This window comes from Tenrec ecaudatus, chromosome 12 (genome assembly GCF_050624435.1).
Source record: "Tenrec ecaudatus isolate mTenEca1 chromosome 12, mTenEca1.hap1, whole genome shotgun sequence".
Taxonomy (NCBI): Eukaryota; Metazoa; Chordata; class Mammalia; order Afrosoricida; family Tenrecidae; genus Tenrec; species Tenrec ecaudatus.
Genome location: NC_134541.1, coordinates 119,994,034 through 120,009,602, shown reverse-complemented (window position 1 = coordinate 120,009,602; position 15,569 = coordinate 119,994,034). Strand labels below are relative to the sequence as shown.

The following is a 15,569-nucleotide window of genomic DNA, read 5'->3' as shown; positions in this document are numbered from 1 at the left end:
CAGTAACTCCAGGTGCCAAACTCCCCACCAAGCATCTTCTTCCATACTCAACTCTGTGGGATAATTGCTTAAGTTTGGTATTTCTTAGATTCTATAAGGGTTATCAAATTGTTTTGCAAAACCTTCGTACATTGAATGATCACATTGGTCATTACAACATTCTTAGTCACTGAGCTGAAGTCTTTCTAGATTTTTCTCCTCCTCTTCTTTTAATTGCTATTCTCAAACCATGTATTGCTGTCGGTTCACAAATATGAATGACCACCACATTACGGTTGGCATGCCAGGCAACTGACACGTGCTGCAACTATGCAGCAGCAACGAGAACAACAATGTGTGCTTGAGGTGAGCTCCCATGAAATTGGCACAACCTTTCAGCTTAGCACGGTGTTTCTATTGATACGTGTGTGCTGTGCTTCTGAAAAATGTTTCCCTTAGAGGGACATTTTTATTTATTTACTTACTAACTTACTTATTAGATCGTTTTATTGGGGGCTCTTACCCCTCTTGTTACAATCCATACATCAATTGTATCCAACATGTTAGTTCATACATTCTATCATCTTTTTTTAGACATTCACTTTCCATTGAGCCCTTGGGATCAGCTCCTCTTCTTTTTTCCCTCCATCCTCCCTGCCCCCAACCCTTGTGACCTCATAATAGATTAGATTGTTAATTATTGTAAATCTCACACGACTGCTGTTTCCCTGCCCCTCTGGCTTCTGTTGTTCTTCCACCTGGATGGGGGTGTGTGGTTATGTGCCATTCATTGTGATTGGTACCCCTCTCCCTGCCTTCTTCCCCTTCCCCCTACCCTTTTAGTATCTCTATGCCCATTCCTGTTCCCGGGGTTCCATGTGTCGTGAGTTTTATCTCTTATCTATACCTATGTACATGCTCCTGTCTAGTCCAGAGTGGGAAGCAGCACTAGGGTCATGATAGTGGGTGGTGAGGAGGCCTCAAGTGATCAGAGGTATAGTGCATGATCCATCGGTGCTCTACTGTACCCTGATTGACTCATCCTACTGGGACATTTTAATAAAAAATAATTCATTTCTGCTGAAACCCTGTGTGTATATATATATTTTATACATAGTCATTTAGTGTCAACCCCTCTGACAGTATCATCCAGTGCTGCCCGTACTTCCCATATTCTCTCAGGAATGCCACTGGTGTAGAGACTATATGCAGGAGGAGATCCCTCTCCCACAAGATTCGACATCACCACTTCATGGTGGGGAAAAGCCCCAGGGCTCTACAAGCTCTAGCAAGACCCACCTTCCACTCCCCACCCCTCAAGTACTCCTAGCCCCATGCCCACTATGGCCTTGAGATCACCAAGTCGAATCTCGTTATGCCTTTTAGTCTCAATATTAGGTTGAATCCAAAAACAAACAAAAACCCTTGCCATCTAGTCAATTCCACATCATCTCAGCCCTAGACAACAGGGTAGAACTGCCCAGAAGGCTTTAAAAGCTATAAATCTTTATGGAAGCAGGTTTCCACATCTTTCTCTTGTGGCGTACATGGTGTGGGAGACCTGATGACCTCTTGGTTAGAAGTTGAGTATCTTAACCACTGAGCCACCAGGTTTCTTTCTGGGTGGAGCAGTGTCTCCCAAAACTCATGTCCATGAGAAACCTCACAATGGACCTTATTTGGAAATAAGGTCTTTGTATATACAATTAAGATAAAGTTATACTGGATGTAGAGTTCACCTTAAACCCAATATAATTGATGTCCTTATAAGAAGAGGAGAGGACGCTGAAACTCAAGCATGCCAGCTGCCACCAGAAGCTAAGAAAAGGCCAGGAAGGCTTGTTCCCAGAGCACTCAGAGGAAGCACAGCCCTGCCTTCACCTTGATTTTGTGTATCTATCCTTCAAAAAGAAGTATCAGCAGTTGAACAATATGACGTTGGTGATACAAATGACTAGATAGCACATGATAGATTATTGTAAGAGTCACATGACTTAGTCATGACAAATACCTTTTAAAATAATATAAATCAATGATGACTACAAACATGGCCCTAATCCGTTACATATAGATTGGAATAAAATAAAGTGCATCTATGAAAGACATGAAGGAGAAGCTCAGTATCATCAATCGGAACAAGCCCAGGGACTAACCGTAGAACAAACCATCAATTGCAAGTCCAAAGTCAAGCTGAAGAAACTTAAAACAGGTCGATGGGGCTAAAATAAGACTTGAAGTATATTGCAATTGAATTTAGAGAAGATATCGATAATAAATTCGACACACTGAACATAATGACCAAAGACCAGATGAGCTGTGGAATGATATCAAGGAACTCATTCTTGAAGAAACAATAAACAAACAAACAAACAAACCCCAAGTCATTAAAAAAGCTAGGAAAAAAGAGGATGCTAAAATGGATGTCAAAAGAGACTCTGAAACTTACTCTTGAATGTGGAAGGAAGGAATGATTGAGTAAAATAGCTGGACAGAAGATTTCAAAGGGGGGCTCGAGAAGATAACGTATCATAATGTTCTTCCAAAGGGAAGAAAAAAATCAGACGAATCAAGCCTGGAGTTGCCATACTGAAGGATTCTAGCGGAATGGTCCAGGAAAGATAAAAAAAAGACACAAGTAATACCGAATCACTGGGCTCAAAATAATTGGTTGACATGCATCTATCTCAGGAGGTTGGCTATGATCAAGAACTAATGGTGTTGAAGGAAAAAGTTCTACCTGCACTGCAGACATTGATGGAAAACAGGGCTCCATGAAGAGACAGATTGCCAATTGAAATGTTTCCACCAATGGATACAGTGCTGCAGGTGCTCAGCCATCTATGCCAAGACATTTAGAAGACCAACTGACTGGAAGAGATCCATGTTTGTGCCCACTCCAGCTAAAGGTGATCCAACAGGAGGAAGAATTATCAGACCATATCATTCACATCACACTGAAGTGAAACTTGGATGGAGAAAATTTTAAAATGGTCCGAGCAGTACATCAACTGGGAACTGCCAGGAATTCAAGCCAGATCCAGAAGAGGATGTGGAATGAGGGGATACACAGCTTATATCAAATGCAGATAGGCTGAAAGCCGAGAATACCAAAATAATGTTCACTTATGTTTCATGGATCATGCAAAGCCATTACATGTGTGCTCAAAGGAAGCTGGGTGGTTTGAAACCAGGAAAGGGGTGCAACAAGGTCATATCCTTTCACCATACTTAGTCTACATGCTGAGCAAATCATCTAAGAAGCTAGTCTGGATGGAGAAGAATATGGCTGTGGGATTGGAGGGAGTCTCATTCACAACCTGTACTCTGCAGATGACACAACTTTGCTTGCTGAAAATGAAGAGACTAGAAAGCACTTACTGAAAGCGGGTGAAGGGAGATGTCAGATGGTGTAAGATATGACAAAATAATAATTTATAAATTACCAAGAGTTCATGAGGGAGGAGGGGTGTGGAGGAAGGGAAAAATGAGGAGCTGATTCCAAGGGCTCAAGTGGAAAGCAAATGTTTTGAGATTGATGAGGGCAACGAATGCACAAATGTGCTTGACACAATTGAAGTATGTATGGATTGTGATAAGAGCTGTATGAGCCCCAATAAAATGATTTTTTTTAAAAGAAAGAAACAAAAAAAAAACAGCAACAAAAACCACAGCCAACGGCCATCGAGTTGATTCGGCCTCATAGCAATGCTAATTGGCACAATCGAACTGCCCCTTTGGGTCTCTGAGGCTATGAATCTTAATGGGAAAGAAAGTGTCCGCATCTTTCTCCAATGGAGAAGCTGGTGGATTTGATCTGCTGCCCTTGCAGTTAGTGGAAGTGCCAATGTGTAATCCACTACATTATCCTAGCCAAAAAAATTTTAATTCATAATCATACGATCCATTATATTCTGATATCCAAGATTCTATAACCATCCAAGGGTAGGGTCCCTGGACACAACTCCAGGGGTCACTCCTTCTCTCAGAGCAAATGAGCTCACCATTGCCGATGGTAGAGGCTACACAGACATTTTTCTACAGACATACAGAGATGCCCACACTTTGCCAGGGCAGTGGGCGACACTGCCTGGCAGCACACATGCCCAAGTTAGTACTGGAGGATTCCTCCCCCACTGTGGATTCTAATTTTAAAAGCAGTTAAAGAAAGAGACAGGGAAGGGAGCAGAGCAGAAAAACGAGGAGACGAAAAGTACAGCCATGCTACTTACCGGTAAATGATGCCCTTGCTCTGTAAGAAGAACAGACCGATGGCAATTTCTGCAGCGTAGAATCTGAAAAGAAAGAAAGACATTGAAGAGAACGTGACAGCGAAGAATCAAGGACACCATATGCATGGAAATTCTCAGGATTCAACCCGATTTGGCATAAGCGTAGGTCACTGAAGCCCCACCACCGATAATGAATCAGCTGTAGATCTCATCGGTAGAGGAGATAAATGGATGGCGTGATTTTGAGACCTGTACTCAGGGCAATTTGTGGATGGGCAGGGATTCTGCAAATGACACAGGAAGAAGGGGTGCATGCTATGTGATGGGCTAGATGAAAAAAGTACAGTTTAATAACAACACCTAGCATCTATTGAAGGTGTACCATCTCAGGGCATTATTTTAGGCATTCTCTGACTTAGTCTTCATAACAAGCCTACCCTCCTGTTCCTCAACTAAGAAGCCTCGGTGGAGGTGCTGGGTAAGCATTAGACGGATAACCATGACGCTGGTGTTTCAAATGCACCAGCTGTCCCAGGAGGAAGATGAAAGTATGTGCTCCCATGGCGACTCACACCCTTAGCATCCCTACAGATGGTTGCTAGGCACCAGACTTGGCCCAATGGCAGTGGGTTTTGGTTCTTCAAACGAGGAGCCTGAGGCTGAAGGATGAAGTACCCTGGCCAGGTCACAAAGCCAAAGAATAATATGGCCTGGGTTGTGAAGAGCAGCCACCTCAAGTGGAAGGTGCTACTGAAAGCTCACAAAGAAAAAGCTCATGAGAAATAGAAAGCCCCATGGTACCACAAAGGTGGAGCAGGGCTCAAGAGAAATACGTTACATTTCTCGATAACTTGCCATGTGGGAAAGCAGGGTTCAGGCCAGAGGTCAATTAGATGTGAGAAATGGAAGAGGGGTCAGCCCGGTGGTCCCACCGGAAGGGTGCTGAGATGTCCTAAATGGCTGGATCAGAAGCACAGGAATGCAAACCTCGCCTGAGCCTGGTGCTCGTGCCTCAGCGGGTGGAAGGAAAATGAGGACAAGGGTGGAAATAAACAGGACCACCAGGTGTGAGATGAGGGAATGAGTTCCTACACAAGCCCAGGCAAATTTCTGGATGGGCCATATGATCTTGGGAAATTGCCCAGAACAAAGCAACAACCCATCCTTGTCTAGTCCGCTCCTACCCTATAGGACAGGGCAGAATGGCTCCACAGGGCTTCTGAGGCTAGAAATCTCCACATCAGCAGATCGCCACAATTTCTTCCCAAGGAACGACTGATGAGCTTCAGCGGCCCAAGTTCGTGCACCACTGGCAACCAGGGCAAACGCTCTCTCAAAAAAAACAAAGCCAAACAAAACTGCCAACCCAACTCGCACTGTCAAATGGATTCTGACTCACGGTGAGCTTAGAGGACCAAGTAGACCTGCCCATTGGGGTTGTTGAAGGTGGTACATTTTCACAGGAGCAGAAAAGGCTCAACTTCCTCCCGTGTGTTCTAATGGCAAGCCTTGCGGTGTGTCGTACGCCACCCACTACACCACCCAAGCCCTTTGGCAAACTCCCTGGAAAAGGTTATTGTTCATTCCTGTAACTTGCTGTGTTCCTGTATGCCAACAGGATTCAAGTAACAGGATGAGATTTATGTTCAAAAAGAAGCGACGCTGGCTGTGCTCTGTGAACTGAAGGAAGAGAGGAACGAGTGGATTCGGCGGAAGAAACACATGTTCAAAAGGCCACAAACCCCAGCCCACCACGCAGTGGGGCCCTTCATCTTGTTGGAATGAAGGCCCTGGGAAGGGAGAGGCAATGTGGGCAAAGAGGGCTGGTCAAAATTCTGTGTCTGCCTCTCCCTAGCCCTGTGACCTTGAGTCAATTTCCCACGCTTCTTGAGTCTCAGTTTCCTCATTTTAAATAGAGAGAACACCTACTTCCCAGGGTTGTTTTCAGGATTACATAAGACCACGTGTGTTAGGCACCTAGTAAATACACAGTCAGTGCAGCACATGAACACAACTTACAAGGAAATTCCCCAAGGGAGCTATGGGAAGCTTCCTAAAGCATCAGGGGTAAGCACCGGAGCTAAAAAACTAGCTGTGTTTTTTCATGTGGCAAAGAAATCAAGAAGCATCCCGTATCAAGCAGAGCCCCCTTCTCTCCTGGCCATCCCTTTCTCGCAAAGAAGCCCCAGATGTTTAAAATCCATCTTTGCCTACAGACCCCCGAGGCACAAGAGCCAACCCTTGCATCCCAAGGAAAGAGAAGAACACAGGTTCCCACATACACAGCATGAGGCTCCTTGAACCGGCCAACTTGTTGGATGTGGTACATGAGGTCGCCCCCGTTCACATACTCCATCACAAAGTACAGGCGGTCCTGAAAGAGGAAAACAAACAGAAAAATCAGCATCCTGTCGTTTCTCAGACTCCAACTGGAATGCCCAAAATAGGGGGCTTCTAGTCAAAATAACAGGCTTGGTATTTCCCCAAGTATAGTGTTTGTGCCACTGGAAGTAGGCAAGTGAGGTAGTTAGTTTATTGTGCCAACCTGCCCCATAAGCACATGTGGGGTTAATTGAAGGGCAGAGGGATAAATGGCTCAGTGAGCCTCGCCTTTCGCATTCTCGGGTCTCTTGCTTTCTGATGGTTGGACCAGGGTGCAGCTGCCTTAGCCAGTTCCCTGCTTCCGCTGGCAAGACTCACTTCCTTCAGGACATCCCTGAGGAGAAGCCACATGGACCTACCCCAATGCAGCCCTGGGTGCTGGAGCAGCCGTGTGGAGACCCCTGCCAGCGCTGAGATGCTTACACACTCACTGATTCGGCTTTCCTCCTGCAGTTGGCGTCATAGTGTGTTTTTTTGTGACATGGAAGAGAACTTTGTGGATTGGTGTCAGACAAATGGGCTAATGTTGGACTTGTGGGCTTGGGCAGCACTGGATTGGGATGTTTTCTTGATGCGCACTTACCCTTTATATAAAACTCTCTCTTATACATATGAGTTTCTGTGGATTTGTTTCTCTAATGTACCCAGACTAACACAGCAAGTAAGCTGAGGTAGTACATAAATAATTGTTTTAATGAATACGTTTATTTTAGTTAATATAGGATCATCTAGTTAGTACATTAAAGTGTGGCTTAATGGATTAGCCTTATTCAGCAGAAGATTAATTTTATTTCTTTTAATTTTTTTAGGTGTTTGCTTCTCCCAACCCATTTCCATTCCTCCTTCTTTCCTAACCCTTTGTTTTTGGGGAAATGAGGCTCTCTGGATCTTCAGTGGTTGATGATTCTAACATGGGGTTGAGTTCTATTCCAGATAGGAAGGGTGACTAAGAACCATCTTCTGGGATGTTTCACCAGTCACTATACGGTCCAAAACAATTCTTTTTCAAAAATTTGAGTTCTGTTTCACATTTCGGCCCCACTCTACTCCACTCCTGGTGTGATCCTTTTCAGAGTCATGGTAGCAGTAGCTGGGCACCATCTAGTTCTTCTGGTCTCAGGGTTGTGGGGACTGATGTTTGCCTGGTCCATTAGTGTAGCAAATTAATTATTTCCACATGTTTTTCCATTTCATTATGCTACGTTCCTTTTAGATAGGGAAAGTCCAATAACTGCATCTTAGATGGCTACACATGGACTCTTAAGAACCCAGTTGCTACTCACCAAAGAAACACTTGCTTTATGAATTATGTTCTGCCCATTGACTTTGGTGTCCTCAAAGACTATAGTCTTGAGGCCCCAAGCCCAGGAACTCATTTTCTCAAGGTATTTCATGATATCTAAGAAGTTTTCTTTTTGATCGTAAATGAACAAACAAATCTGTCTTGGAAGAAGTACACCCAGAATGCTCCTTAGAGGCAAGGATGGCGGGACTTCGTTTCACATACTTTGGACATGTCAGAGAGCCTACTTCCTGGAGAAGGGCATCATGCTTAGTAAAGTCGGGGGCAGCGAAGAAAAAGGAAGGGCCTCAATGAGATGGGTGGACACAGTGGCTGCAACAATGGGCTCAGACATCGCAACAACTGTGCCGATGGCACAAGACCAGGCATATTTTGTCCATAAAGTGTCTCTGAGTCGGAACTAAAGACAACAAAAATTTTCATTACGCTGCATCCTGTATGCTCCACCACATTCGTGAATTTATTTACAGCAAAGGTAAATACACATATACAAATATCATCTGTCAAACTTATATATATTTGTTAGTTATTTGTGGGTACTCGGCCGCACCTGTTGAGCGTGTGTGTCTATCCAAGCAGCTACTTGTAGATCATCACTATGGCAGGATTGTATATAAAACAGTATTTGCCTCTGTTGCCTTTAGCTCTTGAAAACCTCCCAGGGTCTTGCCCTGCCTACATCATCGTTCTTACCTTCCTCTAATTGTATATGGGCTTCTTCTTCATGTCTTTGTTGAAGAGGAAAGGAAGGAGGAAGTTGAGGTTAGGAGATGAAGGACAGGGACTCAGGGAGGAGATTACACAGGCTGTCAAACGCCATAACAAGGACTTTGCTTATCACTCCGAAAGAAGCTGTTTACAGCCAGGTTTGAGGGAAAGCTCCAGGAAGCTAGAGACCATGCAGAATTAGTTTACAACTGTGCGCCAAGAACCCAGCACCATGTGTACCCCCAAACGAGCAGTCAACATGCATTAATGAAGTGAATAAATAGATGCCTGATCCTAGGAGATGGCAGGAGGTATTCTGTGGCAGCATTCCTCGTGTCAGAAGGTTGACTTGGAAGACCTGACTCTATCCTTTCTGGTGGTGTAGGGTTGGGAACACCACTTTATACACCTGCGCCTCAAAATCTCCATGTGTGAACTATGATGACATAGTCAACCACCTCTAACCCTGAGTGACCTAGTGCTTCAAATACACGATGTGCGGAGCTACACCTGCAAATAAGAATTAAAAGCACTCTGTTTATTTAAGCCAGGCCAGTGGTTTTTAAACTACAAGTTAGTGGAGCTCATTAGTGGATCTTGAAATCAATTTGGTCATGACCAACTTCAAACAACAACAACCAAAACCAAGAAGAAGGCGACTGGATGAAAATGTTGAGTCTTATGTGGTGAGATGTGTGATTCAGTTATGTTGCGATTAGGGCTAGATCACCATGAAAGGGGAGTTGGCACGTTGGTTTGCTGCTAGAAGTTGTCAAGCCACTGCGCTAGGGTTATAAGACCAGGAGCGAAGATGATGGAAAAACAAGCTCACTGCCAGCAAGTTGATGGCAGTTCCTAGTGACTGTAGGACAGGGCATAATTGCCCTGTGAGTTTCTGAGACTGAAACTCTTTCTGGGAGTAGAAAGTCCCTTCTGACTCCCAAAGGAGCGGCTGGTGATTCAAACGACTGACCTTTCAGTTAGCATCCCAATGCGTAACCACTCTACCACCAGGGCTCCGTTAATTACAGTGAAGGCACTAATGACATGCCCTCCTTCGAGCACTTTCTCCATGGCAGGTACTGAGCTCATGCATTCAGCCGCTCATCCAAAGATGAGTGGTTGGAGTCCATTGGGAAGCAGCTCAGAAGAAAGACCTGGCAAGCTACTTCTAAATATCAGCCGTGGGAAACTCAGGGGGAACACAGTCCTCTTCTGACACACTGGAGGGAGCCATGGGTTCGAGTCAGCTCTCTGTAAACTGGGCGAGTGTTTGATATATCTTATCCCCTCAATCACTCTAACGGAGCTCTGATGGCACAGTTGGACTGCTAACCTAAAGGTTAGTGGTTTGAACGCACCAGCTGGTCTCAGGACTGACTAGGCAGTCTGCTTCCATAAAGAGTTTCAGCCCTGGAAACCCTACGAATCGGCTCTCCTCTGTCTGCTGGAGTTGCTGAGAGTAGGAATTGACTTGAAGGCTGTGGGGTTTCTTGGTCTCTCTCTAAACAACACAAAGAACAAGGACTAGCATTCGTTTCCTTTCCACGGCAAGAACGTTGGGGCATAAAGAGGTTAAGTCATTTGCCTAAGGTCCTTCAGCTGCGATATTGCAGCCAGGATTGGAACCTAGTGGTCTGGTTTCGGAGTCTGCAGTCGTTTATCTGTGTTACGCTGCTCCGGTGAATGTGACTGACACATGGGGTTCTGTGCTAGACAGTCCATGGATGTGGGGATGGGTCTCCCTCTGCAAAGTGTGTCCTGTCCAGAAGAGGAGAGCAGGGGCATGGAGACCGAGCTGTGCCTCAACAGAAGCTGGCAGGTGGCAGAGGAGGAACACAGTTGACCAGCTGTCTTTGGAAATGGCAATGACCTTCGTGGCAGCGACACTACTGCACCCTCTCACCAGCCCCAGAGCGGAGGCGGGATCGCTCTGTTCTCAGGGACCTCGGGTAGGAGAGCTGCAGAAAGGTCATAGATAAGGTGAGGACAGAGTGGAAACAGTAAGTCAGAACTGCCGATACCCAGCCCCTGGTTCTTTCTTTCTTTTTTTTCCTGGGGGGGGGGGGGGTTGATAGAAAACAAGCCTAAAAATAGCCTCTGTCTTTGCTTCACATTGAAGACAACCAAAACACTTGCTTTTAAAAATTATTTTTAAAACTAGCAGATGGCATCGGCCACAGAGAGAGAATTAAGTGAGGAAGAGATTTTCACTTGCTTGCTTTCAGCTGGGAAGCACTCAACTTGTCCCCCAAACCCATTAGTCAGAATCCCAACAGGAAGGGATGGTCCCACTCTGGGGGACGCCAACAGGAAGGGATGGTCCCACTCTAGGGGGCGCCATGTGCTGTGGGCTGCTGTTACCTGTGTAGACTCTAAGGAAACTCTGAAATCTTTGACTCACCATCTTTGACTCTGCTGCATCTGGACTTGGCACACCAGTGCCTTCGCTATTAAACATAGTTGGCATCATGCTGTCCTTTCCTTTTATGAACAAGCACTTAATGATGTCCATTCCCTGCCAGACACTGTTCTCTGGGCCAGAGATGCTGTTATGAATAATCAAAGGTGTCCTATATTAAGGACTCCCAGATATCGTGGGGGGGGGCAGGAAACCAGATACATTCATAAATTGTAATGTTTTACAAAAGGCCGTGGTGGTACCGTGGTACAGGCACTATGCTGCTAACCAGGCTGACAGTTTGAGTCTACTGAGACACTCTGCAAGAGAAGTCTGATGATCTACTTAATTAAGGAGGAAAAATCCGCCGTTACCACTACCAGCTACTGGAAAATAAATCACATTAAAAGATCTTGGAGACTCAAAATAGCGCATTTCCACTTAGTTGATTCTGCCTCATAGTGACTTGTGGTTTTCAAGATTGTAAATCTTTATAGGAGTAGAAAAAAATGCATCTTTCTCCTATAGAGTGGCTGGTGGTTTCAAACTGCTGACCTTGTGGTTAGCAGCCCAATGCGTGACTCACTGGGAGCAAAATGTGGAACCAAACTCAAAATCATAAAAGAGACCAGGTTTATTAGAGATAGGTGGGACTCCCAGACGATGACCCTTAGTCACCCTTCTGGTCTAGAACAGAACCTGCCCCTGAGTTAAAATAATCAACCAATTAAGATCCAAAGGGCAGCATTTAACCAAGCACAAACTCAAGGGTGAAGAAAGAAAGAGACACAGAAATGGGAAACACAGTGAGAAAGCAGAATGAGTGATGGTATGATGGACGAGTTGAAATAAACTGTGTATGAACAGCTAAATGGAAAACGAAAGGTCTGCGCTGTAAACAGGCACCTAATTCACCATAAAACATTTTTAGAAGAGGTAGTTATTTAAAAATGTATGGAATCCATGGTTTCTGGAACCATGGAAACTGAATGAACTCCCAAAATGTTTGCCCTAATCTTTCAACCTTAAGCCAAAACATATCCCCCGAGTCTTCTTAAAGCCAAACAATAGTTTAACTTAATTAGAAAAGAATGTCTGCCTTGAACATGGTACTCTTTTCAGGTCTAGCAGATATGTGGGACCAACTTGACAACAGCAACTCAAACGATTGTCAAGGAACTGGAAATGTGATTGTCTTAGTGTCGGAGGAGCAACTCACAAAATGGGGCGCGAGCGGCTGCACTTGGGGAAGAGTGTAATCCATGTCACGGAAATAAATGAGTGTGGAGAAACGTGACAGGGTGTATGTGCTAGCTGCCCATGTTCTTAACCAAAGCAGCACCGAGACAAAGGACAAAACCCCAAACCTCTAGAGCCCAGGTCTACGCTCCACACATGGTGCTGCCAAGGGTGGGAACTGGCATCCTGTCAGTGGGTTGTGCTAAGCAAAGTGGAGTAGCTGATGAGTTTGAATGCATCCGCTTTCCCCTTTATGGCTTTGTGTGTATTTTACGGTGCAGTGTGATAATAAAACTAGCCTCTCAAGTCTCTGTATCTCTGGCTCTTATTGCTGGAGAGAGACAGAGATTACAAGGAGTCACAAGAGAAGGGCAGGAAGCCAGGTAGGTTAGGATCAGACTATTATGCACAAAGCTATCAGCCCCAGCTTTAGTCATGTCTCAGACTAGCTTTAAAATTTTTACTGGGTCTGCCTCCCTCCTCTACTAAAATTCACTATTTAACACATTTATGAAGTCACTATTTTAACTTAAATATGATTTTTACAAAGTTTTCAATCTCACACCAAAGTCATAGGTGGAAAATGTGTGCACATTGAGGCCTATACAAAATAAATATACATTTGTAATCCACCACTGCTGTTTTTTCTCCTCCTAGTGGTCTGGGTATCACCAATATTCATCTCCCACTCTACAGTGGAGAACATCAAAATTGGATGTACATTTTGAGAGGCCAGTGGAGCCAAGCAGAGAAGTGGGCTTAAGAATTGAGTCAAGAATTTGGTGTGTGCCAAATCCTGGTCTTCAGTTTTGTTGTTGTTGTTGTTGCTGCTGCTGCTGCTGCTGCTGCTGTTAGAGGCCATCGAGTGGGCCCTAACTTTTGGTGACATAATGTGCAACAGGATGAAATGCTGCTCAGTCTGGTGACGTCTTCATGTTTGAGTCCATGGTCGTGGCTATTGTGTCAATCCATTTACTGTGCTAACGGGTAAAGATGATGAGTCAGTTATCGGCCTTGTCTTAGAGAACTCAGAATATTGGTTCAAACAAACACACGATTAGCTCAAGTCAGAAGCCCAAAGTGGAAGTCATAAAATAAATTTCATGGAGACTCAGCTGTGACTGCTTCACTCAACTCAAGGGCCTTCACCCACTGCTTCCAATTCTTACAGATAGATAGAGTCTCCTTTTTCATTCTCTGAAATTTGGGTTGTTCCTCACTTTTCCTCTAAAATTATTTCAAGGCCTCCAAAGATCTGCCTTAGAGTAATATTGGTTGGCTTCTGATTGGTCCGCATTGGTTGGACTCTACTACATGACAATTAGAAATGATTGAGTTTTGACTCAGACCCCATATTAATTTGATCCTTTGTGCTCAATTTCCCAAAGACAATTCATTACAGCTTAAACTTCTACGCTCATCTCTCTGGGCTGATGAATCTTGATTTGTATTTCTATCCTCTCTCTCTCTCTCTCTCTCTCTCTCTCTCTCTCTCTCTCTCTCTCTCTCTCTCTCTCTCTCTCTCTCTTTCTCCTGAGCTCCAGTCAGCTCCAGCTGGTTACAGGACATTTCTACGTGGGTGTTCCACTGTCAACTCCAATTAAAAGCTCAGAGAGGCAATCTCACTATCTTTCTCTTCAAGCCAGCCAGTCTGCTCAACTTTCAAAATGCTTCTTTAAAAATTGGCAGTGTTGTTGCTAGTGTTATTCATCACTACACCGTTGCCCTTGCCCTCTACACTTGAAATGACTTCAGTCTATCTTACCTTCCCTTTCTCCATTCTCTCACATTCGATCAATAAACAAACAAATTAACTGCATCATACAAAATAGTTAGAATTTTGTAACTTAGGAACGTGAAGATGAGAATAGTCTGATCTAAACTCATGGTCGAATGGCGTGAGCAGTATTCACCTGGGAGAGCCCCGGATGCAGCGGAGAATTCTCAGAGCTAGCCAGGTGTCCTCCAAGTCACCCAAGTAAGATATGACATGATGCCGATGTGTCTGGCAAGAGGACACTTAGCACTTCTAGCAAAGTGTGTGGCGAATTTCACACACCACATCAAGGCAAGCAGCAGCAGCAATGGTTCCCCTAATGAATAAGCATAATTTCCCAAGCTGATGAATTAATCCGATTGGCAAACTTTTCTCTTTATTTCTCGGATCCATCTCTTTTAAGTAGAGGAGTTGTGTCGTGATGTGTTTAAAGGTCCTGGCTTTGGAGAAAAGTTGTGTAGAATTGGGGTTCAAAGCCCTGGCTTTGGCATCAGCTTGCCCCAGGGTAGGAGCCCTGGTGGGACAGGAGGTTACCAGCTAGGTCACGAAGTGCAAGGCCAGCCGTTTTAACCCACCAGCCACTCCGAGGCAGAAAGATAAGCCTTTCTGCTCCTGTGAAGCCCTATAGTTTGGGAAACCCACAGGGGCAGCTCTGCTCTGTCCAGCAGAGTTACTAAGGGTCAGAGTTGAGTCAATAGCAGTGAGTTTGGTTTGCGTCCCCCCCTAAAGTGGGGCAAATGATTAAAAGGCTCACTGTTAACCAAAATGTTGGACCTTTAAGTCCACCCAGAGGTATCTCACAAGAAGGGCCAGGCAATCCACTTCCCGAAAGAAAGAACAGCCAGTCACTGAAGACCCCACAGAGCAGAACGACACTCTGCTCTATAAGCGGTCACATGAATTGGAGCTGACCCAAAGGCAACCGAGAGTCTTGGGTTCAAGCCCCACTGACACTGCTTACACGCGCTGTGAATGCGTGTTGCTCACTTACACTTCCTTTGTCTTCTTAAAGGGGATAATAAAAGTCTTTCTTTCCTAAGAGAAGTCCAAGTCTCTTTAGAAAGATGATACATGTCGAGTGTGTGCCAACAAACAGAGCCTCAGTCAAGGAAGGGTGAGACCAAGGACACATATATCACACAGTCTTTCTTCGCTATGTGTGTACAGCTTCGGAATCACTATTAGAATTAAGCATCTGACCTTCCTATGTCAACTTTCTCAGATTTGGCCTCCCACGTAGAAAGCAGATTTCTCAAGGACAATTACCACCTCTCTTTTTCCTTGAAATGTCATGGATCTGTGATTATGGAATGAATAATCAAAGGCCACCCCACAAGGCAGAGAGCCAGGCCATGTCTATTCTTATTTGCCTTGATCTGGATGCCCAGGTTGCTCTCCTGAGCTCCAGATCTTCAGATGGCTTCAATGACATAAGACCTTGACACTCACCAAGCTCGCACCAGCCCCCTCTCCCTGGAGATACTGAATGCCATTTTAATACTACCAGCAGCAGCCTATGACCTCCATCAATCCAGTTAGCATTCTTGGAAT

At 44.8% G+C, this 15,569-nt stretch overlaps 1 protein-coding gene across 2 annotated transcripts in view; it reads right to left on the bottom strand.

Moving 5' to 3' along the window:
* The window catches only part of PRKCB (protein kinase C beta), a 437,527-nt gene that overhangs the window by 61,237 nt on the left and 360,721 nt on the right, over nucleotides 1–15,569 (bottom strand). For both annotated transcript variants that reach the window (XM_075564623.1, XM_075564622.1), the window contains exons 11-12: nucleotides 6,491–6,582; nucleotides 4,209–4,271 (exon numbers count right to left, since the gene is read on the bottom strand). In XM_075564623.1, the coding sequence (XP_075420738.1) occupies nucleotides 4,209–4,271; nucleotides 6,491–6,582 (155 nt within the window). The remainder of the gene's footprint in view (nucleotides 1–4,208; nucleotides 4,272–6,490; nucleotides 6,583–15,569) is intronic.